The sequence below is a fragment of the Solanum dulcamara genome, chromosome 7, assembly GCF_947179165.1.
Source record: "Solanum dulcamara chromosome 7, daSolDulc1.2, whole genome shotgun sequence".
Classification (NCBI taxonomy): Eukaryota; Viridiplantae; Streptophyta; class Magnoliopsida; order Solanales; family Solanaceae; genus Solanum; species Solanum dulcamara.
In genome coordinates this window covers 5,255,870-5,280,618 of record NC_077243.1, presented here as the reverse complement: position 1 = coordinate 5,280,618, position 24,749 = coordinate 5,255,870, and the positions used below count along the sequence as shown (strand labels likewise).

The following is a 24,749-nucleotide window of genomic DNA, read 5'->3' as shown; positions in this document are numbered from 1 at the left end:
AAGATTCTTGCCGGCTTTCTTTCGGCTTAAGAAGGCTGCGGTGAGAATGAGAATCACTTCGGAACTCTAGGGGAATGGGCGTTTTAGGGTAGGGCGGGATCTAAAAGCTCTCCAACGTGTTGCGGAGCCTTCGGCCCCAACATGATTTTTTTCATTTTTAGAGCTCGAACTCAAAATTTCTGATTAATAATAAAGTAATTTCACCACTACACCACAACACATATTAGTTATTATTAGTGGTTATTTTTCTTGATTAAGTTACTAGTGTTTATGGTTAAAATTTTACACTCTGGTTTACTTACTTTTGAAGGCCGGCCAAAACCCTGAATATTGGATAGAGATTGTATCAGATAAAGCCCTTTCTCTATTCCATACGCATAGTATCTTGCCAACTCCTAAACCCCTAAAGACCAAACACGCTTCCTCTCAGCCATGGCTTCCTTGTCAATAGATATAGCCACCACCTTTATGGGACTGGCCAAGCGTCAGACCCCACAGTTCTGTGGTCTTCGTACAGCAGTGTTCCCAACTTTGTGGAAAACAAGCAAACATTTGAGGTCCAGTTTATCCACCAGTTCATCTTCAAGAATTAGTTTCGCAATCAATAATTCTTCGAAACCATACAGATTCTTTCGCGGATTTACTGTATCTGCTACATCTACTTCCGCCCCTCGAAGCGAGGACTCTGATATCTTAACCAAGATTCCTCCAGATAATCGAATTCCAGCTACCATAATCACTGGTTTCTTGGGTTCTGGGAAAGTAATGTTTTTTATACTACTTGATATTCTCAGTTTAGCCCATACTGATTTATTTTCTTGTCGATGTTGGTCAGTTAATAGTTCATTATATTTAATGAAACCAATATCAGTAGTAGACTAATGAGCAAAATAGGAAGCTTCAATATTCTACTGTAATTGGCAGTGTTTTTGGGGTTTCAATTGCGAGACAAGTTTTTCTTTTGTCCTCTTTACCACGTGAATCAATGTAGTCAATTATCATAGTCGGAGCATTGTATCCGAGCTTTGATTCACATTAGTATTGATTCTCTAAGATTGTTTTTTCATAGGAAGATTTTGGGAAAGAGGTGGGATTTTACTTATTTGAAACATTTTCAGTTGGTCCCAAGCCCTTTAGTACCTCAAATGACAATCCTTCATAAACCAAACTACTTTGATGCTATAACTGCCCATTATAGGGCATATCATTAAAAAGCATGCATAGTTAGATTATTTAACATTTGTTTTGTACTCAAAATAGGCATGGCTTAATTTTTTTCAATTATCTGATTCAAATCCGATGTTGCAGACTACCTTATTAAATCACATATTGACTGCTGATCATGGCAAGCGCATTGCTGTTATCGAAAATGAGGTATGTGAATGTATTGAATAATCTTAATATTAAAGAGATTATTTATTTCTTATATGCCTATAAGATTTCAGGCTTAGTGCATCTGTGTTTGTTTGTATACAGTCAATGTCTAACATTTCATTTTATCTTGCCCCTTCCAAGGCACTTTCTGCAATTATCTTGTCATTTTTAGCTTCTTGAATTTCAGCTAGGTAGAAATTGTCTGAAATCTGAATTATTATATCTATTGTATATCTTGCAGTATGGTGAAGTGGATATTGATGGTTCTTTGGTTGCGGCAAAAGCTTCTGGGGCGGAGGAAATTATGATGCTTAACAATGGGTGTCTCTGTTGCACTGTGAGAGGTGATCTAGTTAGAATGATTGCAGAGTTGGTCAGTAGAAAGAAAGGGAAATTTGACCATATTGTCATAGAGACTACAGGTAAGAAACTGATGAGACACATTGTTCTGGACTGAAATTGTTCTAGTATATCTTTTTGGAGTAGAAGGTCCAGGATTTCTCGTCTGTCTAATTTAGGCATTTGGGTATCTGGTTGCTTCTATCTTTTGCACATTCTTACACAACTAAGCCAAAAGTTCTCTTTTCTTGTACATGTGATGCCAATATTTTGGTTCTCTTATGTTGATTTTTCAGGATTGGCAAATCCTGCACCAATTATTCAAACTTTCTATGCGGAGGATCAGGTTTTCAACGATGTTAAATTGGATGGTGTTGTTACATTGGTTGATTCGAAACATGTTGGTTTTCACTTGGATGAGACCAAGCCAAAAGGCGTGGTCAATGAAGCAGTCGAGCAAATAGCTTATGCTGACCGTATTATAATAAACAAGGTAATAATACCTATATACATAGTGTCGGATTCCATCTCAAATACCAATCATCCAGTAAGGTACTGTTCTCCTCTATAGCAATCGATGTTCTAGACTTGCCAGAGGCAGATATCATTCCAGATCCAGTGACATATTATTATTTCAGGATCTTAAAAGAACAATCATTGCTTACCAAACAAAATTATAAGGCATAGGATATATCTTTTAATGCTACTTCCTGTCAAATTTACTTGTTAAATTAGTGTGTTCCACAAATATTTGTTTCCTTGTGGATGGGACTTGTTTGAGAGGTTTCTAGTTGCTAGGGGAAGTTACCTTGAGTTATAGATTTAGTTTGTTATATGGAACTTTAGATTAAGCTTGGACATCCATCTCGCTGCAATCTGACAAATGTTTTTCATATCCTTGCCAGACTGATCTTGTTGGTGAGTCCGAAGTTTCTTCCTTGATTCAGCGAATAAAGGTTGGTATGGTGTCTGATTGGCATTTGACGCAGTATTTTATCTGTCAATTTCAGAGTTACTCACTAAGCTCTCATGGTGAATAACAGAACATAAATAGTATGGCTCATTTGAAGAGGACTCAGTTTGGAAAAGTCGATTTGGATTATGTTCTAGGGATTGGAGGCTTTGATTTGGAAAGGTCTGATTTCTACCCTTTATGATTGTGTATACTTTTCTGTAAAACTCCAGTTCTTGTTGTTGCATAGACGTCGTACCAATGCTAATAACTGGTCACGTCCTTATTTAAACAAAAAGAGGAGTAAATGACTGGTCAAGTTTGTCCCGGTTAAAGCAGATCACTGTTTTATTGCCGGTATCCTTAGAAGAACAGGGTTCGGAGAATCAGTAAACCTTCATTAGTTATTCCCTAAGGGGCTAGAGCAGAGGAAATGTCCTTAGGAGATGGGAGGGAAAATGCCCCCCAAGGCTTTGGTCTGGTGGTAAGAACGCAACTTGTGATATGTGGATTAGGTGCACATAATGAGTTTGAACCATGCGACAAACAAAAGCCTGGTATTTAAAAATGGAGAAGGGTAGATGGGTGGGCTCATTATCCACCGAGTTTCGAACCTCGTGGATTTCTTGATTATCAAAAGAAAAGGAGAGGATGAAAGGCAAAGTTGAAAGTTGCACATGGGGGTTTGCTCCTTCAAGTGAATTGTGGGAAATATGATCCTTTTTTTGTGAATAAAACATTTACAAAGAGCAACATCAGTTATATAGGTTTTTGTTTCATAAATTTTAGACATTTTAGTCAAGGTCTTGATGAGTTTCTTCAGCTAATGATAATTGATTAAACTCTTTTTATGGCTCTTATATATATGGAAAATTCTAGTGCTGAAAGCACTGTTATTTGTCTGATATATACTTTTAATTACTTTTACAGATGTCCATTTTTTTCTTAGATCAATTTTGCTTTGTCAAGTTCTTATGTTACCGGGCTATTGCTTACTTTATTTTGTTAAATTCATGTAGAATTGAGAGTTCCGTTGGAGCTGAAGGTTCCAAGGAAGACCATACTAGCCATGGTCACGATCATGATCATGATCATCACCACCACCATGACCATGACCATGAACACCAACATGATCACAAGCATGGTAAGTGTTCTTTGATGTTTGACTTCTATACTAGCCGTTAGAGCAGCTAATGCCAACACAGTGTTGCACCTTCCAAAGAACTATTTGATAGAGAGCAAATATATTAACGTTAGGATTTTGTGATAGTCTCACCGCTTATACACAAACCATTAGACGAAGATAGCAAGGTTACAAACTTTGCTAAAGATCTTGGAAACAAGTACAAGACTTTGAGGACTGTTATGCTGGGCAAAGCTCCTTATTCAACCTACACTCATTTTGTTAATGCACTGAGAGAGTACGATAGGAGAGAAGAAGATAGCAAGAAGGATCATGTCGATTAAGTCGTGGCTTTTCAAGCCCATAAAACACAAGGTTCGTTTGGTAGATGTAGAGGCAACTCTTTCAGAGAAAGAGGACGTGCAAACCCATGCTAAATTTGTGGAAGAAACAACCCCACTGCTATATCTTGCTTTTATAGGTGGGATTACTATTACCAATCTCAATAGGAAACTCCACAAGGACTCTCTGCATTAACAATTCAATGAACCATCAACGATCAGACAACAATCTTTACATGGACTCTAGAGCAAGCTTGGAGTTACATGAATTGCCTACCTCTAGCTTGAGGGGGCATGATAGAGAGCAACATTGTTTAGGATTAGGATGTAAAATTCTAACGTTAATATATCTGTAATAGATTAGTTTGATATAGTTTATGATTAGGATATAGAATCCTAATTCTATAGTACAATAGATAGTCATAGGGCTATATAGGAATCACACATGTGCATAAATTAGGAGAAGTGAAAACATAAACAGTTGTATTTTTACATTTACTATTGTTCTATAATCTTCTTTTGACTATTTCCCCTTATTTCGGAGAAATTACTTAAGAAATCTATGTTTGGTACTTTCAGGTCTTCTCTTTGGTCGTAATGCTATGAGTATGTTGTTCTAATTAATTGAGCTATTAACTTTTCTACATATAGAACTTCTTATGAAGCATGGCAAGCAGGATTATTAACGAATCTACTCGAGCTAGATCGGGAAATTCAAAATAGCTTAGACAATTTATATGAGCTTAGTCAAGCTTGACTTCCACTTGAATAAATTTCTACAAGCTCGAGCTTGCATTCATTTTGAAACTAATTAACATTGAGCTTGTTCATGAGCCTGTTTATGATTCATAATTACTTTAAGAGAATACTGAATGCAAGAGAATATTGCAATAACCATTTTCCTATTGAATATCTTAGGGTTGGGGGATTGTAGAGTCTGACTGGAGCATAAGTACCTCTTTTATATTTTTTTTTAAAAAAAGCAAAAAGGGCCTTGTTATTTGGGTGGGTGGGGGTGGGGGTGTTGCTATTCGAGAACACTAAACAAGCGAATCAAGCTGTAGGGTGAACTTGAGCTCCGTCGTTTAATAAATTAATGAGTCGCGTTGTGATTTCTTAGTGAGCCGAAGTCTTTCAGAAATAGCCTCTCTATCTCCATGAGGTAGTGGTAAGGTCTGCGTACATCTTACACTCCCCAGACCCCACTTGTGGGATTTTACTGGGTATGTTGTGTTGTTGTTGTTGTTGTTGTTGTTGTGATTTCTTAGTGAATGTGTTGGTTCATTTACAACATTAGACTCTTTTTAAACCTTTCCAATTCTCGTTTTTTGCTTTGTTTGTTTCTACCCCAAGAGTGGTGTTGCTTTCTGCTATTTGGTTAATATGATGTGCCAAGTCTATTGCAGAACATCATGATCATCACCATTCTCACGACCACACTCATGACCCTGGCGTTTCTTCTGTCAGCATAGTTTGTGAAGGGACCTTGGATCTTGAGAAGGTTGGCATTGTGGTCTTTCATTTGACATTTTTATTCATAAATACTTCATTCACAAAGATATTGTGAATAAGCTGTAAATATGGACAAGAATGAATGTATGCTGCATTAATAAACTAAGGAGTTGTAATTCTGTATTTCAGGCTAATATGTGGCTGGGAACGTTGCTGATAGAACGGAGTGATGACATATATCGGATGAAGGGTCTTTTATCTGTTCAGGGAATGGATGAGAGATTTGTCTTTCAGGTTATTAAATTCTTTGCCTATTGCTACTGATCTTACTGATTAGTTATAGTGTGATTACTACGAAAATCCTTTACGTGGCTGTAACATTTGCTTGTAATGTGGATGTGAATTTCACCTCTATCCGATAAAACAAAATGTGGATTTGAATTAGGCTTTCCATCAGAAGGACAATAAGAAGAGTACGGCATAACTGCTTCTTTCTTTACTTGGCCTTTTCCTTATAGACTAAGTTACTTTTGAGGGGTTTATAATATGATATTTTGTCTTATAAATTAGTTTTTTTCTAGTTAAGAAGGGGCTTCAAGCTCTTATAAGAGGTGTACGAGGTAGTTCAGGTACAGTTTTAGGGAGCCAAGTCCTCACCTCAAATATTTTAGTGAGTACCTGCATCATTCCACCAATATAGGAGCTGATAACTTTGTCCACCAAGACTTAGGCAGATGAGAAGAAATCAACTAGATCTTTTGGCCTGATGGGTTGGGACCATAGTGCCCATCATCATGGGCAAGACATGCCATTCACATCCTGGCCACACATTTGGTGCCCATCATCAATTATTTGTATTGATCATTAGACCAAACCATGGTACTTATATTTGTACGACCATCATCAATTGCAAGCAGGCAATATGCTGATCAATTTTAATTGCTCTAAGTATTTGACGAATGACTTATTGCAACCTGTTCAGAGTGCCCAAATTAAGACCTCATTCGCATACTGGAGAAGGACCAAGTGGAAGGGGGCACTCACCTAGATGCCTCTTTGCCATGCACAATTTCCTTTTTACTTAGGAGTACTGCCATTATGCGCTATTATTTTAATCCGAAAGTCGATCATTCCCAGCTTTGATATGAAGGTATGGGGGAGATCAAAAGGGAGTATGTTAGTCAAATAGAGGGCTCTCAAGGGGATGTAGTAGTCCACGCTTTAGCCTTAAGCTAGGTTGGGCTGTAGTTCTTGTATTGGGCGAACCCAAGCATTTCATTTGTAACCACCTAGTGGCAAAAACTTGCCATTCACATCTCATTTATATGAACCCTATTTATTAGCAACTTTAGGAAACTGATGGTTTGGTTCTGATATTCTAGTAAGTTTTTAGAGCATGAGGTACATCTTACTCTCAAAGGTCATCTTTTGCATCATCTACATGAGAAAATCACTTTTCCCGACTAATATCCACATATTCATCTTCGGAAGTGATTACTATGTAATGGAATTATCAAATTCTGTTAAATGACCCTATTATATAAGTAGTGACCTAAACCCAAGGGTGTTTAAGGTAGTTTGAGAATGGTCCTTACTTAAAATAGTGACCTAAACACAAAGGGTCCTTAAGATAAGTCCTTATAGAATGGTCCTTATTTAATTAGTTTTAACTTTTTATTAAAAAAAATTACATCTATACCTTACATTCAGTGGTGATATTAAAGATGGGACTGCTTTGTGCAGACCTTTCTTGTTTATGTTTGGAAGTCCATACCAACTTTGCTACTCATACTATGGGCTTCCGTAAGAGGTTTTACCAAGTGCAGAAACCTTTGGTGTATCCATCTCCTGCTACAAAATTTTGCCCTCAGAACGAGGGCTACTCTTACAGAATCGTTATGCTCCTTAAATTGACTGCGGGTGGCATGATCATGCTACTGTAGTATGAGGATACATTTTATCATGACATACTCTTTTGTTAAAGCTCAGGAACAATGCTATAATTGATCCGTTTTAAAGATTTTAGTTACTAAGATCAGTGCTTTACTGGCGTGAGTTGCAGCCTCATTCAAGTTTGAACAAGTATATTATGTGGCATGTCATAGTTGTCAACTTGCTAACGTGTCTTACCTTTTGTTGTAACAGGGAGTCCATGACATATTCCAAGGTTCTCCAGATCGTCCATGGCTGTCAGATGAGCCAAGAACAAACAAGATAGTATTTATAGGGAAAAACTTAGATGCAAAGGAATTAGAGGAGGGCTTCAAAGCTTGTTTAACATAAATACCAGATTCTGATTGCTATTCCCTAAAAGTTTGATGACAAATGATGTGAGTGTTACTGTTAATTGGTCAGGGGAGAGGAAATTTAAGCATGATTGACTTGTTAATTAAGAGACAGCAGAAGACTTTCTGGCCCCAATTGGGAATACAAATGAATTCTCTCTGTTGTGTACCCTTTTTTCAGCGTCTCTGTAAATGATAAAATGACTAATATATATTATTATGTTTTCACAGCTTCTGTCGCAATTCATTGTTTTCCAATAGTCTTTGTTTTGCTTTGGATAATTTTTTTTGAACCGGATTTTAGTGATCAACAATTGCTCAGTTCTGATTTTGATTCTTATAATATGTGACTTAATAGTTAATATATTTGACCTTTAATTATTAAAAATATGCATTTTTGATCTCTTTAGGTAGGAAATGATAATATTTTGATTATTTTAAGAACTATATTACCCTAAAAAACAAGGAACAATATAAATTTAACACTACGTATGGATAATTAAGTAGTGTCATGCAATAAATTTGTGAAGAGTCGCAAATAAAAAGATTAGAAGTGCATCTTCAATTAGTTGAAGGTTCAAAGTCCATCGGGTCAAAGTTTCGGGTCCGAGCCCAAACCAAAATAAGACCGGTTCCTATTGTTTACCCACAATTTACATTCTGTTTGGATGGTAGTTTTTCATGATTTTATAAAATACGGTACTGTATGATATGGTATGGTACTATATTATACAGTACAATACTATGTTTAGATAAATTGCATGGTTTCCTTTTGTTTAATGATAATTTTATAGTTTGATTAGACTGTATGATATTGTATCGTAACTGATAAATTTACGAAAATCTCCTTAATTATTATAAATATTAAATTTATCATTTTCAGCTCTAATCTTACATCCTAAAGGAGACTAGTTACTAGACATTCTTCAATCAATTTAGACTTTTATATTTCTCACTGTCTTTTCAAATGAGGGTTTTCTTTTTGAATAGCAATAATATACTACTACTATGATCGATATCATTTGTTAGACATCACCTATATTACTATTTTGTTTTAAAATCATTAGAATTCTCACTCAAATTTGGCAAATTGGATAAAGGTTAGTGACTGCCTTCTTGTTTACTTTTGTGCCGTAGTAGTAGTCTCTCCAGCGACAGTATAGGCAGCCAACTCTCTCCGGCGAAATCAAGTTGACGGTACATTTTTTGAATTCATGGAGTACTAATTATTAACAGAAATAAATATCAAAATTTAGATCAATATTGAGGTTGTGACTGGTCTACTACTTAATTCCTTATCAATGTATGCAATTTTTTTTCATGATTGAATGTTGATTCAAAATGTAATTAGTGGTATGTCACGACTCACGAGAAGTCCTACATGAGTCAAAATTATTAGTGGCTAATATTTACTTAGTGAAGAATGAGTAATAAAACAGTGAAATTAGTAAATATATTAGGATAATATTTAATAAAAAATAAAAAATAAATTAAAATTATTTAAAATTAAATAAAAATATAATTAGAAAGAAAATAAATAAACAATGGCATAACACCACTAATCATATTAATGATTTCAAAAAGTAAGGTTTTATTGCTAACCATACTATACCATATCATGTCACAAAAAGCCACATCCGAACAAGCTGTTAGGAACACCGCAGCTCCGCTGCTCGTGGCCGGGAATTAACTCTGTGGACTCTGCAATTTCACAACCAGGAATCAGTGTCTGCAATTCATCTTCATTGGGTACTACTCATATGGCAGACTCCGTAAATTTGGTATGCGCCATCCTCCTTTCTCTTTCAGTTCTAAGTTTCCCTTTTTCGATTCTGGAATGTTTTTTATACTGCAATTGATCCTACTGTTTGAAGCGTTTCATTGGGTTTTTGCAGATTTTTCTATAAATTTATTTACTTTTAGTTATGACTTATGATTCACAGTAGTTGATTTTTCTTTTCTGTTGATTTTAGCTCTATCGATTGTGGTTATAGTTGTGCACGCTTTTCAGGGTCCTTTTCCTTTATTTCATTCACAATGTCACTGAATTAGAATTGATTTCCGTTTTTAGAGTGTTAAATAGGATTCGAACGCTACTGCAACCGTCTTAATACATCCTTTTTGTTACAGGAGATGGAGGATGAGGATAATTATGTTGAATATGTACCAGTTGCAAAGCGCCGAGCGATGGAGGCTCAAAAGATCCTTCAGAGGAAGGGAAACTCTTCCGTTTTGGAAGAGGAAGAGGAAAAATCGAAGCTTGTTGAGGCTAAGCCGAGTTTGCTTGTGAAGGCCACCCAGCTGAAGAAAGAGCAACCTGAGATTAGTCCTACTGAACAAGTAGTCTTGCAAAAGAAAGAGATGATTGGGCATTTATCTGATCGAAAGACATTAATGTCGGTTCGCGAACTAGCTAAAGGTATTACTTATACAGAGCCTTTGTTAACTGGTTGGAAACCACAATTAGCCACCAGACGGATGTCAAAGAAAGCCTGTGATGCCATTCGAAAGCAGTGGCATATTATTGTGGATGGCGAAGATATTCCTCCACCAGTAAAAAATTTCAAGGACATGAGGTTCCCCGAACCCATATTGAAGAAACTTAAAGCGAAGGGGATTATTCAGCCGACGCCAATACAAGTGCAGGGCCTTCCTGTTATTTTATCAGGTCGCAATATGATAGGTATAGCTTTTACAGGCTCTGGAAAAACATTGGTTTTTGTTTTGCCACTTATCATGGTGGCTTTGCAGGAAGAGATTATGATGCCTATTGCTCCTGGGGAAGGGCCACTCGGTTTGATTGTCTGTCCATCTAGAGAGCTTGCAAGACAGACGAATGAAGTTATAGAACAATTTTTAGAACCTTTCAAGGAGTATGGTTACCCTGAATTGAGGCCTTTGCTGTGTATTGGTGGAGTTGATATGAAGTCCCAAATTGATGTTGTCAAGAAGGGAGTGCACATTGTGGTTGCTACACCTGGAAGGCTCAAAGATATGTTAGCAAAGAAGAAAATGAACCTTGACAATTGCAGGTACAGACATAATTTTGTTGATCCATTGTGAGGTAGTATTTTGTGATATTTGTCTGGTTGTTGTCTTGTTTTTCTATGTGCAGACCTAAATGAACCGTTCTATGTAACACAAGCTCTCTAGACCATATAAGCCAGGATATACGTTTTGATTATTCTTGATCTGTTCATCTAGTGTGTTCCTATGCTTTGGCTATAATGTGTTCATCTGGCTTGTATGGTCTAGCGAGTTTGTGTTGCATATAACGATTCATTTACTTGTACCTAACTTCTGATCAATCAAGTATTTGGGTTGCCTGTCCTCATCATCAGTCATAAGGTCTTGCTTCTTTCCTGGTTGTTTGCTATTCCACATAATATGTGGTACTGTCTATGTGTACCCCGTGCCTCTGACAGTTCACACACATATAGATGGATAACTGTTTGTGGAAGCATTTTACTTATATGGGTACACCTTTTTCAGCCAAAATGAATTTTAAACACTGGGAATTACTTACCGACTGCTAAATGCTAATTTGAGTCATTTACTTAAAAATTGTATGTCTGTATATGACTTAATTAATCCCGTCCGTTGATTTTCTTCTTTTTTGCTACTTTCTTACAATGTATGTCTGCCAAGTTTGTTGTGCCTACCGTACTGTTGGTTCTTTGCAGATACTTGACACTGGATGAAGCAGACAGATTGGTCGATCTCGGTTTTGAAGATGATATTAGGGAGGTGTTTGATCATTTCAAAGCTCAAAGACAAACTCTTCTATTTTCTGCTACAATGCCCACGAAGATCCAGAATTTTGCAACGAAGTGCATTAGTTAAACCAATAACTGTGAATGTGGGGTGGGCTGGAGCAGCCACCTTGACGTGATTCAGGAAGTGGAGTATGTCAAGCAGGAAGCAAAGATTGTTTATCTTCTCGAGTGCTTGCAAAAGACTCCACCCCCCGTTCTGGTTTTCTGTGAGAACAAGGCTGATGTGGATGATATCCATGAATATCTTCTCTTAAAAGGAGTTGAAGCTGTGGCTATTCATGGAGGCAAGGATCAAGAGGATAGAGAGTATGCAATTGCATCATTCAAATCAGGAAAGAAAGATGTTCTAGTTGCCACTGATGTTGCCTCTAAGGAGTTGGATTTTCCTGAGATCCAGCATGTAATTAACTATGATATGCCTGCCGAAATTTAAAACTTCGTGCATCGGATTGGACGAACAGGAAGATGTGGAAAAACAGGAATCGCCACAACCTTTATCAACAAGAATCAGAGTGAAACAACTCTCCTTGATCTGAAACACTTGTTACAAGAAGCGAAACAAAGGATCCCTCCTTTCCTTGGGGAGCTAAATGACCCTATGGATGACGTTGAGGCAATCCCGAATGCAAGTGGGGTAAAGGGTTGTGCATATTGTGGTGGGCTTGGTCATCGTATCCGTGACTGCCCCAAGCTAGAGCACCAAAAGAGTGGGCAGATATCCCATTCAAGGAGAGACTACTTCGGTTCTGGAGGTTATCGTGGAGAAATTTAATTCCCTTGCCAAATGTATCTTCTTCTCTTTGTAGCTTGATTATAGTTACTACTCATAAGTTTCTCAATGTAAAATGTAACATTCATGGTTAATTTAAACGTTATTGTTTCTTGAACAGTGTTAGATGTTTTAACTTTTTGTTCCAGAATTCCAGATGTATCTCAACGTTAGACAGATGTGAGCGTCTATTTTATGTCATCAATATTTATGTTCACTTTGGATCATATTACAAGAGTTGAGGATAGTAAAAATTTGCCATAGGCTGAATTTTTACCGCAGTTGAACTTTCTTGGTTGTGCATGACTAAGAAATTGATGATCATTCAACCAGAAAGAAACAATTATGTATTGATGTAATCATCCTCTAATGACCATATCCTGAGTTATCAAGGGACTTGATGGTACAACAAATTATGAAACTCCTTTCTGTTTTCACTTGATAAAAAAGGAGTAGAATTACGTGTACCCTATGTACGAGAAAATAAATAAATTGAGAACCTTAAAAGACATGCCAAAGGCAAAAATCCTTAAATTGGATGACCATTTCCTAGTTTATGTGTACCAAATATATTGAATAAGTAAATCCAACAAAGAGCATTTAAGCACAAAACAAACAGATCCTTAAGCTATAGCAATTTTACATACACTGGAAACCAATGAATATGGACAAGCAAAAGCATATATTGGCCAGCCATGAAAATGACTACAAGATTATATAATACATGGACTTGAACCTATATAAACTCTGATATCCCTCTTCTTTTTTTCATCAAACTAGTGCTCTCCCCCTACAAGAAATACTACTCTTCTATTTTCTTCTCAGATTCAAAACATTATGGCTGTCACCACCTTCACTGAGGAGAACACTTCTCCACTTCCCCCAAAAAGAATATTCAAGGCCTCCATTGTTGATTCTCATAACTTGATCCCAAAGTTGATGCCACAAGCCATCAAAAGCATTGAAGTTCAAGGTGATGGAGGTTCTGGAAGCATCAAGACTATCAATTTTCCTGACGGTATAATCATCATATCACTCTTTTATTTTTGTGCAATCGTACTTAATATATGATATTTTTGAAGACAACGATAACTCTTGATTTTGTGTGTGTAGGTGGAAATTTTAAGTCCATAAAGTATCGTGTTGATGAACTTAATGAGGATACATACACATACAAGTACACATTGATCGAAGGTGATGGACTGGTAGACAACCTTGAGAAGATAACTTACGATGTGAAGTTTGAGCAGTCAGCAGATGGTGGTTCCATCTCTAAGGTGACTAGCACATACTATACTGTGGGAGATTTCAAGCTCAAGGAAGAGGAAATCAAGGCAGGCAAGGAGAAGGTTTTGGCGATGTTCAAAGCTGTAGAAGCTTATCTCCTTCAAAATCCTGAAGCCTATGCTTAGAAGTTAGAGGGTTGCTATGTTATGGGATGGTTGTTTTTTCTCGAGTCCTAAGTTTGTCTTTCATGTTTGTGGCAGCAATAAGTATCTTCTGGTGTGCAATAATGTTGTTTGTTGTTTTTATGGTTGTACCGATAATCTTGAAGTTTGTTTTTGCCTGTACCAGTCTTCATCTTCATTTGTCATTTCACATTTGCTCGGAAAGTTGAAACAGATGAGTAATGGTTGATGACTAATTGAATTCAGAATCCTTACATTATGAATGTAGAAACTAGCTACAACAATAGCTTCTTCTTTGCAGATTCTGTAATGCATTACAGCTTAGTCCTTAAATGTGTCCAAAAAAAAAAAGAACAGAAATATGAAAATGATCACTCTAGTAATTATAGTGACAATTTCATTTCTAACATAATGCTTCAAGTCAAAGTACATATGACTTCAGATAATGAAATTGTTGAGACAAATATAATTAAGAAGATAAGCATGGTTGCTCTAATAGTTCAACTTTTTAGATGAGACAGACACAATTCTAACATGATATTAGATCAGACAAGGAGTCTCAAGTTTCAAATCTCACCCCATCTAAGGAGCAAAAATAATATTTTCACGTGTTTGGTACCTGAATAAAAAGAACAAGCACCACACGTGAAGAGAAATTGCAGCGTCCAGGCCATTGAATCTTCTGATGGCTTGTATGAGTCCACCAAAAGTCAAGGGATCAGGTCCGTGACTAAGAACATCTACTAGAAGAGAAGGCATACACGATGAAGACAATAAATAAAGAACACACGATGTTTATGTGGAAATCTTTTTGCTCAAGGAAGGAAAACCCACGACCTATCCCTGTAGGATTTCACCAAACAATTTCACTAAAACACGGGCAACGATTTGATTACAACCTCTTGTAATTCTAGGAATTAAACTATATTACAAGACTTCAATACAATAACTCTATTGCCCACTTACTTTAACCAACTACCTCTAGTTGATAAAGACTTCAAAAAGTAACAATACAAAAGAAAATACCTACACAAGCTTATCAAAGAAGGGTAGGTTTACAATGTAAGCACAAGATACAAAACCTAACAACAAGGAACAAAAGACAACTTCAGTTGATAAGAGCTGGTCCCTTGCTGCAGAGGTTTTCCCTTTCGATAGCTGAGACAGCTTATGCTTGAGACGAGCAAATTTTTAGATTGCTAAAGCAACGTTTTGCCATTTGTCATGTCCCCTTATACATATGAAAGAGAGAAGGGTAAAACCTTAAACGCATCTCAATGGTCGAGAAGGAAAAGGACACTGCGGTCCTGCTGCCATACTGCCTCATTGTGCAGAGATAGTGTTGACCTTGTGTGAGAGCATTGAAAATACCAGGTCCCTTCATCTGGTTTGTCAATCATCAAAATCAGAGTTTACAATATCTTCTCAGATATAAGGAATCATTGATGTGAAAATTCACATTTACATCGAGTAGCATCCTGGTAAACAGCCTCTGAAACTCTCAGTTCACTGCTGACAACTGCTGGATAAGTCTCTTCACACAGAAATTGTGGGAGTCGATGTTGTTGACGTGTACAGAAAAAGAACACAAGTATATAACATCAGACAACAAACTATAGTTAAATAGAAACAAGCAACATTAACTGCAGCAATAAGATTATCTTATTAATACCTTTGGGTATCCGAATGCAGCCTGAATTACGTTGAGGCAATCACGAATGCAAGCGGAGTAAAGGGTTGTGCATATTGTGGTGGGCTTGGTCATCGTCTCCATGACTGCCCCAAGCTAGAGCACCAAAAGAGCGTGCAAATAGCCAATTCAAGGAGAGACTACTTCAGTTCTGGAGGTTATTGTGGAGAAATTTAATTCCCTTACCAAGTGTATCTTCTTCTCTTTGTAGCTTGATCATAGTTACTGCTGATAGGTTTCTCAATGTAAAATGTAATATTCATGGTTAATTTAAAAAGTTGTTGTTTCTTGAACAGTTATCCTTTTGCACCAGAATCCCAAATGTATCTTAACATTAGACAGATGTGAGCATCTATATTATGTTATCAATATTTTATCTTCACTTTGAATCATATTACTAAAGTTGAGGATTGTAGAAATTGTAGACTATTGACATAAGCTGAATTTCTACTGCAATTTAACTTTCTTGGTTGTCCATGACTAAGAAATTGATGATTATTCAACCAGAAGAAACAATTATGTATTGATGCAATCATTCTTTCATGACGAAATCCTGATCTATCAAGACACTCTGAAGTTCAATACAAACTAGTATTTCTGTTTTCACATGATAAAAATGTAGAAACAATAGGCGTACCCTATGAACGAGTAAAAAAAACAACCTTAAAGACAAGACAAAAGCAAAAATCCTTATAAATTGGATGACCATTTCCTATTTCATGTATACCAAATATATTGAATAAGTAAATCCAACAAAGAGTATTTAAGCACAAAAAAAACAGAACCTTAAGCTATAGCAATTTTACAAACACTGGAAACCAATGCATAAGGACAAGCAAAAGCATATATTTGGCCTGCCATGAAAATGACTACAAGATTATATAATACATGGACTTGAACCTATATAATCTCTTGTATCCCCTTCTTCTTGCATCAAACAAGTGCTCTCCCCTACAAGAAATCCCACTCAATCCATTTTCATCTGAGAATCAAAACATTATGGCTATCACCACCTTCACTGAGGAGAACACTTCTCCACTTCCCCCAAAAAGAATATTCAAGGCCTCCATTGTTGATTCTCATTACTTGATCCCAAAGTTGATGCCTCAAGCTATTAAAATCATTGAGGTTCAAGGTGATGGAGGTGATGGAAGCATCAAGACTATCAATTTTCCTGACGATACAATCGCCAAAATTATTCTTTTATGTTTTGTGTAAAACTACTCTGATTAGTGCTCTGGTTTTATCTTAATTCTTTTTGTGCATGTGTATTGAATTTTAAGTCCATAAAGTATCGTGTTGATGAACTTAACGAGGAGACATACGCATATAAGTACACATTGATCGAAGGTGATGGACTGGTAGACAACCTTGAGAAAATAACTTACGACGTGAAGTTTGAGCAGTCTGCAAATGGTGGAAAGTATGATTCAAATTATAAATATAACTTTTGAAGTAGTATGATTTATCTCTTAGAAAATATAAAACTTCAATAAATGAAAGGGCAAATATGGAAAAAGATTCAAACATTCATCTTGAACTTTGAACAATTCAATTATTTTGAACAATGAAAAATCCCTCAAAAAATCAATTAATATGGAATAGAGGGAGTACTATACTGTGGGGGATTTCAAGCTCAAGGAAGAGGAAATAAAGGCAGGCAAGGAGAAGATTTTGGCTGTGTTCAAAGCTGTAGAAGCCTATCTCCTTCAGAATCCTGAAGCCTATGCTTAGAAGGTTGATATGTTATGGGATGGTTGTTTTCTCTGTGATTCCTAAGTTTGTCTTTCATGTTTGTGGCAGCAATAAGCATCTTCTTGTATGCAATAATGTTGTTGGCTATTTTTATGGTTAAAAGTACTGATAATCTTAAGTGTTTTTTTTTTTTCTGTACTATCTTCATTTGTCATTTCACATTTGCTCGGAAAGTCGAAAGAGATGAGTAATGGTTGATGACTAATTGAAGTGAGAATCCTTACATTGAGAATGTAGAAACTAGCTACAACAATAGCTACTTCTTTGCTGATTCTGTAATGCATAACAGCGTAGTCCTTAAATGCGTCCAAAAAAAAAAGGGAAATGGGAAAGTGATCACTCTAGTAACAGTTTCTCTTCTAACATAATGTTTATAGTCAAAGAACAAATAACTTTAACTTTTTAGACGAGACAGCCACACAATTAAACATGGTATCAAATCAAACAAAAAGTCTTGAGTTTCATATCACACCGCCACCTAAGAAGTGAAAATAATATTTTCACGTGTTTGTATCTGAATAAAAAAGAATCAGCATCACACGTGAGGAGAAATTGCAGCCTCCAGGCCATTAAATCTTCAGACAGGCGGAATCATCGATTTGAGAATTCATCAGATACAAATTCAGTAGCATCTGGAGCTCTCAGTTTTCTGAAGACAACTGCTGGATTTGATTCTTCACGTAGAATTTGCAGGAGTCCATGTCGTTGACGCTGTACAGGAAAAGAACATCAGGCAACAAACTGTAGAAACAAGCAACTTTAATTGCAGCATCACAAAATATGTTAGTAATACCTTCGTGTATCCAAAAGCAGCCTGAAATTCATTTCGAATTTCATTTACTAACTTTCTTCTTTCTTCGACGTCTTCCACGAAAGCTAACTTAAGAATCTCTGCTTCATCTTCAAGAATTCTCAATCTCTTATCAAGTAGTTTAACTTGTTCAGCATGCACAAGCTCCTTATTTCTGTAATTAGCTTCTTCTACAGAAAAAATCCTTGAAGAACTTTCAGCTAAGTGATGCGAGTACGCGATGGATTTTTCCTTGTTGCCTGATGACATGCTAGCTGGCCCTGAAAGCATATTGATGGACATATTCTTCCGGCTTCAATTTATTCAAATTTTGCATTTTGAATGCAGAATTTTCTGGCATATAGTATTTACTCATAGTTGCATGGTGGAAAACCGGTAAACGAAAAAGATTTGTCTTGAAGCTGAAATTAGAAGTGTCAGATTTCTTCTGTTCAAAGAAAGAGGCAAATTTTGGATGCACGTGAACAGAAGACAGTTGCTTTAATTAGTAGTAACTCATTCTATTTTTGTCAATTTTCAGAATGATTTGTTCAAATTAATTCATTGTTGACAGTTCCTGAGCCTGTGCGCATCATTGGGTTCTGAACCTTATTGAGCTCAAGTTGAGAGTGCGATATACTCATTCATTCCGCATTACATTTGCAACAACATACCTAGTGTAATTTTATAAGTGAGTCTGAGGAGGATAGATACGCAGCCTTGCCCCTACCTTGGTGAACGTAGGGAGACTGTTTTCTACATACCATCAACTCAAGTATGGGGGCTGACGCCTGCCCAGTGCCGGAAGGTCAAGGAAGTTGGTGACCTGATGACAGGGGAGCCGGCGACCGAAGCCCCGGTGAACGGCGGCCGTAAAATCCAGACAAGTAAGAACAGGAAATCCTGATGTATTTCTAACTCCAACTCGGACAATAGAAAATTATACAATAGAAAAGACCATCTAAAGAGCTTTATCTCAATCATAATCGCTTCTCAATTTTATCAATTATTTGATAATTATTAATACCAATTTTAGTATTTGGATTACTGTTGGTATCGATCTTAACCCAGGCCTCAATATCTCCTTTTTGTCTAAGAGAAAAATGGATAATTTTCCAATCAAAATATTTTTTATCGAAATTTCTTTCTATCTCATCGTATCACATTCTGTTCTGCGAGATTAGAAAATCACCATCAATACCTCGGTCTAGGTCCGAGATAATCCTTTGTTCCATAGCCCTGACTCTGACTCTCCCACTCCAGTCGTTGCTTTTCTTTCTGTTACTTCGAAAGTAGCTGCTTCAGCTTCAGCAAGTTGGTCAGATCTAGTATGGATCGTACATGGACGGTAGTTGGAGTCGGCGGCTACCTCCTATTTTTTATGAAGAGAATGAATCTTTTTCTCGAAGGATCAGAAAAAAATGGGTCCGGATCTCCTGCGGGAATGATTTGGAAGATCCAAAACCAAATCAAGTATGCATTACAAATCTCACATTTTGCATTTCAGGACGAATACTTTTAAGTGGAGAACAATTTATTGGAAATTAGATGTATGTGTGTGTTAACCGGCCTCGCTAGCCAGTTAGCATGTTCAAGTACAGTATGCAGTTCACTCGACTGGCTCAATATGTATAGCACCACACTTGGTTCAAGCACACAAAACTCTGCTTGACTCAACCTTAAAACAAATACAACTACTCGTGAAAAATGAGAATTTTAGCATACTCAAAAGATTTTTGAATAAGCTGAAAGCTTTTATCTTAATTACACGGTTGTTTCTGTGTTTCTGTCCCTGCCCCCACAAAAGGGGGAAGGGGGGAGAGGGGGAGAAGAAAGAAAAAAAAGGAGATAAACGGAAAAAAAAAAAAAAGGCAAGAGATTGCAGGTGCATGAATTCAACAAAACGCGTACACAGAGATATCAATCACAGGCGTAACTAGTCAATTGGTACTTCAACCTCCATCTTCAAACCAGGGTGGTCCATGATCTGAAATATAAGCAAACACAAGTACAAAACAGTAAGGAGAGAGAATATCGAGCACTAAAATGAGAAAGATAGCTTGAGCAATACATTCATACAGTTGATCTTTCCCACCCGCTACAAGTTATCATGACAAGTTCACCAATCTAAACAAAAGCAATTTATAAATCGAATCTAAATGAGAGTGCTCCGTAACTGCATGTTTTACTTTAATAAAACGAAATAGCCTCAGAAGCATACCCATTGTCACAAGGGCCTTGCCCTACACCATTACAGTATCTCTCAATGTAAATCTTTTAAAAACTCCACGACATCAGAATGCTTCTAAGGAAGGACATCATATCTTAATTGTGACATCTAATCTTTCTTATTAACAGATTCACCCCCACCTACACCCCACCCCAAAAAAAAGACCTACCATCCCACAAAACATTAGTTAATAAAAAACACTTAAATTTTTGTATTCTCAGTCCAGAAAGCATGAATTAACCTTAATGAAGTCATTCAACAGCAGTAATGAGTCCCTTGTATAACCAGCCTCGTGCAAGACCTGGCTCAACACTTCCTGCAATCCAGATCAAATGCAGACGATGAACTCATCAAATTCATTATTCAAAAGCTACACGAAATGGCAACTGATAACCCACGTCTGCATAACGCAGGAAGCTACAAAATCACATGAGATTCAGAAAGTGAAATGTCCTTTACTCGATGATAGAGCCTGGCTGATTTAAAAGACGCAAAGAAAATACTCAAACTTATAATGCATGTGAATGGCTGAATGCAGCAATGTATCAGCAAAAAATGTCTAGCAAATCATGAGGAACCAAACCAACCAACCTATGTTATAAAGTCATGTACCCAAAGTCCCAAACACATCCAAAGTTTGAATCTTAATATGTGAATTGATGACTATGCTCATTTATTCTTTAACAAATTCCTCTAATGGTCCTTTTTGAACAGATAATGGCAAACAACCACACTCCGAATTTCTCAATCACAAGCACAACACTTAACTTGCAGACATGAATTATTAAACTTTTCCATCACTATGGCCAGCCTTCTTGTCATTTCTCCTCCATTCCGACCTAGATAAACAATACTATAAAGGAAAAAAAGCAAGACTACAACTCAGAAGCTATTAAAGAAGTAAGTGCCACAAGTTCTCTAAAGAAAAGCTGGCTCATCATGAGCTAGAACCAAAATCAAATCTATGTAAAGTATCAGTTCATGACTCTACTAACTAGATTTGAGAGCCTTACATTAGAACACTGCAATTTAGACCTTTAAATTAAAACATACGTGTACAGTGTACACGAGATTCTACGGAACCAAAAGTAAGTTAAGTGAGAAAAGGTTTCAAAGAAGACAAACAAGTAAAACAGTGGCACACGTACTATTAGAATGCTCAGACTAATATTCTCAGTTTACACTTTTAACATGTTTTATAAACTTCTTGGGTTACTCTTTTGGCAGATTTATTTATTAGTTATGGTCCTTAAATAAAACAAGCACAAGCAAATGATCGTAGTTAAGATATTAAAGATCATAAAACACTTATAACCTCAAATAGAATAATTGAACTTTGTAGAGTATTTATGCTACTTCGACATGTGATACATACCATGAATGAAGTTGATGAAGTCTAGTGTATTATCCAAACTTCTCTTTAAGGAGCAACAATTTTTTTACAGGAACACTCACCTTGATCAAGATGTACAATCTCCATCTTTTTGGTGAAATATGAACGAGGTAAATCATTTTGACACACTTTTGTAACTTAACAGAATCTTTCTATGTTGGATTTGTTAGGGTTTGCCCCGAATGTCCTACTTTATTTGAATTATAACAAAATTGTATTTTATTCAAAAAGGTGTCCCTGGTAAAAAAAAGGTTTTCTCGGTGGAAAAGAACTCTTCTATATCTATACTTCTATTGGAGGAAAAATTTAAACTTCTATAAATTGAAGATCAGTCATTCCCACAATAACACAATAGCATCCACAATATAGTCATTGTAAGAGTCTTGTTTAGGGAGAGATTTTCTCTCCAATAGTTTATATGATTTCTTTTATATTAGTTTCTCATATGTGTAGGCCCATTGGTTAAACCATATCAAAATAATATGTTTCTTTTAATATAATTTTCTTTGTCTCTGATTTTTCATCGTCAAGATTTGCAATTGTTAGTTTCCGCACGACGCCCTGATTGTTTTGGTCCCAACAGGATTAGGAGACTATTCATACACCTTGTACAAATCAAGAGCTTTCTTAATTCTGTTTTTGTGAACAAAACTCAGTATCAAAAAGAAAGAGAGTGAAAAGGATATTAGATGTAACATACCTCTCTTTGCTTGTCAGAAATGAATGATCCAGTTAAATCCCGAAGCACTTCCATCATGTCATCAAAGGTCACCTTTCCGTTGCAATCAGAATCATATACTTTGAAGATAACTAAGACAAAATAGTAGGTGAGGAAATCAGTGAGTATTAATAAAGGGAAAAAAGAAGTCAAAAATTATATTATTAGGTAAATAACAAATCTCTTGTTCCAAAATACATTTCAGTAATGAAAGAATCTGAATAATTGTTGCTATAAGAGCCCTTCTTTAATATGACTGGTATGCTACCACCACCTCTAGACCTTCTACTACAAGTCCCTAATCCTAGAAAGACTATAACAAAATCATTCAATGGCATTGATGGATCTTCTCTTACCACAGTAGCAAATGCACAGTTTACCAAATAACAATAGGGAGAGAATCTTATATGAATCTGCTTAAAACTACAGAACAGCTATCAGGGATAGTATGTCTAAGATGTCACCAAGTGTAAACAAGTTTTAAACGCAGTCCTCCTCCTACATTACACGTTTCCTCAAGTTGCAAAAATACAACACATGTAAGGATTTAATGACGTACGTTCAATTTTCTGTGCCACGCTGGCTTTAGCACTGAAAGTTGATAAAAATGCCACAAAGTCCTTGAAGTTCAAGCCATCCACCATCTTAAGTAATCTCTGTAAAGATGTGTTTCACATTATTATTGAACACAGAACATACCAACAAGACACAAGAAAAATAGCAACTATTTTTTATAATAGTGGTGTCCGGGCTGAGAAATATAACAGTATCTTATTACATACAAATCTAATACAGTAGTTAAGACCAAAACAAAAATTTATAAGCACACCTGAGAGAGTGGATTCATTGCGAACTCTGGCACAGACAGAAACTCATCAGCTGATATAAAACCCTTTGAATTCCGATCAAGTTGGCAGAACCTCTGATACAGTGACACTATTTCCTGCTGTGCAACTGTTTTTTTTTTTTTTTAAATCCCAATTAGTAAGCTGTGCAAGAAAAAGGAATAAGAAGAAGACTAATAGATGAGTAAGAAAAAATTACAGAGATGGTCACAGTGGTCTTGGACATCCTCAATATCATATTGAGTCAACATTGAAGAAGCATTACCCATGGTCAAATCTCAGCAGCAAAACTACAAATCCCATCAAATTAAGAGAAACCCATTAAACAAAATCAGATTTTTTCATCAGAAATCAGAACCCCACATACGATTTGTAAAGAATGAAATGGGTATTACCTCAACTTTCCAAGACAAGACGAGAGAACGATAAAAGCAACCACGACGAAGGGGGGGAGTAACAAATTTTATAGTGGCGGAGTGTGTGAATCCAGCTCTGGGATTAAGCAAATTATGTCATCAACAAGAAACTAATAGCGACCTAGTTTGGCTGTACTTTACTGGGTGACGGGGAATTTGATGTCTGCCTATCAAACTTATCACCCTCCTAGAGGCTTTAAAGATTCCTGATCTGGTCTATTACTCTATTTATGGTCAGGTGGTCTTTCGATTGGTTCTACAGACGAAAAGAGAATCAGATAAACTGTTTTTGGCTTTTTTTCTTTTTGAGTGTTTAAAGTTATTTTGTGATTAAAATAAACTTCAATAAATAGTTGGATTTATTTGGATGAACTTATTTTAAGCAGTTTATAAGTTGAAAACAGTTTATAAGTCAAAAGAAAAAAATTGGGCTGCACCTATTATTTTTTTTAACTTATAAGCAGTTTTCAACTTATAAGCTGCTTAAAAATAAGTCAATCCAAATAGGCTAATAGTTAAATGATGTAAAATTCGGGAAAAAATTATTTCAAGTGTTTTTTTAATTACATTAATTTAATAATAAATGTCTTTTTGAAAATACATCAATTCCGATTTCTCATGCATCAATTTGGATTAGATATTAACCCAAATTTCGATGAATTGAAATGAATTGAGATAATAGACTGAGCTAATAAATAAACAAGTCAATAATCAGTCAAAACTTAAATGAGTTGAACGAATTATAATTTCATAGGATACTTTACCGCCTCTGCTTTGAACCAACTGAATGTAACTAGAAAATTGAGGCCTGAAAAAATTGCAGTAGAAGTGTCGGAGCGAGATGGAGGAGCAAGTACTCAACAAGTTTTGATATACAACATCCATAGAATTGTTCATCTTTTAATCGGTCCAAGGGATTGCGCTGTAACTTATAAACCATTCCCCTATAAGTCCCTAGCATTTTATACCTTGCCAAAGTAGAAGAAGGAAGTGCCTAAAGTACTATGGTCAAATGATTTTGCCAGAAGCTGAGAGCGAATGTCCCGTTGTCTAGCTGTTTTAACGCAATTCAAGTGTTGTCGTATCTCAAGA

General features: G+C 36.2%; 3 protein-coding genes and 1 pseudogene across 4 annotated transcripts; 3 read left to right on the top strand and 1 right to left on the bottom strand.

The window, feature by feature from the left end:
- The first annotated feature begins 324 nt into the window (after positions 1-324).
- LOC129893965 (uncharacterized) lies at positions 325-8,096 on the top strand. Its single transcript, XM_055969426.1, has 10 exons — positions 325-762; positions 1,309-1,374; positions 1,616-1,796; positions 2,010-2,206; positions 2,619-2,669; positions 2,757-2,848; positions 3,685-3,809; positions 5,536-5,630; positions 5,771-5,875; positions 7,727-8,096. Exons 1-10 carry the CDS (start codon positions 433-435, stop codon positions 7,862-7,864), a joined length of 1,380 nt encoding a protein of 459 aa, XP_055825401.1. The 5' UTR covers positions 325-432; the 3' UTR covers positions 7,865-8,096.
- A 1,355-nt stretch (positions 8,097-9,451) lies between these two features.
- Positions 9,452-12,638, top strand: LOC129896448 (DEAD-box ATP-dependent RNA helicase 35-like; annotated as a pseudogene). Its single transcript, XR_008767975.1, has 3 exons — positions 9,452-9,647; positions 9,997-10,898; positions 11,550-12,638. The product of XR_008767975.1 is annotated as a DEAD-box ATP-dependent RNA helicase 35-like (transcript).
- A 610-nt stretch (positions 12,639-13,248) lies between these two features.
- Positions 13,249-13,823, top strand: LOC129893929 (major allergen Pru ar 1-like). Its single transcript, XM_055969372.1, has 2 exons — positions 13,249-13,429; positions 13,525-13,823. Exons 1-2 carry the CDS (start codon positions 13,249-13,251, stop codon positions 13,821-13,823), a joined length of 480 nt encoding a protein of 159 aa, XP_055825347.1.
- Positions 13,824-19,571: 5,748 nt separating this feature from the next.
- Positions 19,572-23,940, bottom strand: LOC129896583 (uncharacterized). Its single transcript, XM_055972520.1, has 7 exons — positions 23,637-23,940; positions 23,441-23,531; positions 23,226-23,350; positions 22,956-23,052; positions 22,379-22,488; positions 20,527-20,601; positions 19,572-20,042 (listed from the first exon to the last, which is right to left on the bottom strand). The coding sequence occupies exons 2-7, from the start codon at positions 23,508-23,510 to the stop codon at positions 19,992-19,994; spliced, it is 528 nt and encodes a 175-aa protein (XP_055828495.1). The 5' UTR covers positions 23,511-23,531; positions 23,637-23,940; the 3' UTR covers positions 19,572-19,991.
- Positions 23,941-24,749: the final 809 nt, after the last annotated feature.

Excerpts from the sequence above, each read along its gene's own strand:
- LOC129893965 (XM_055969426.1), top strand. The coding sequence starts at position 433 with ATGGCTTCCTTGTCAATAGATATAGCCACCACCTTTATGGGACTGGCC. Across the intron at positions 2,207-2,618 it reads ACCGTATTATAATAAACAAG|ACTGATCTTGTTGGTGAGTC; the intron begins GTAATAATACCT and ends TATCCTTGCCAG. Across the intron at positions 2,670-2,756 it reads CCTTGATTCAGCGAATAAAG|AACATAAATAGTATGGCTCA; the intron begins GTTGGTATGGTG and ends GGTGAATAACAG.
- LOC129893929 (XM_055969372.1), top strand. The coding sequence starts at position 13,249 with ATGGCTGTCACCACCTTCACTGAGGAGAACACTTCTCCACTTCCCCCA. Across the intron at positions 13,430-13,524 it reads GACTATCAATTTTCCTGACG|GTGGAAATTTTAAGTCCATA; the intron begins GTATAATCATCA and ends TTGTGTGTGTAG.
- LOC129896583 (XM_055972520.1), bottom strand. The coding sequence starts at position 23,510 with ATGGGTAATGCTTCTTCAATGTTGACTCAATATGATATTGAGGATGTC. Across the intron at positions 23,053-23,225 it reads CAATGAATCCACTCTCTCAG|AGATTACTTAAGATGGTGGA; the intron begins GTGTGCTTATAA and ends ACATCTTTACAG. Across the intron at positions 20,602-22,378 it reads TTTCTGACAAGCAAAGAGAG|GAAGTGTTGAGCCAGGTCTT; the intron begins GTATGTTACATC and ends TCTGGATTGCAG.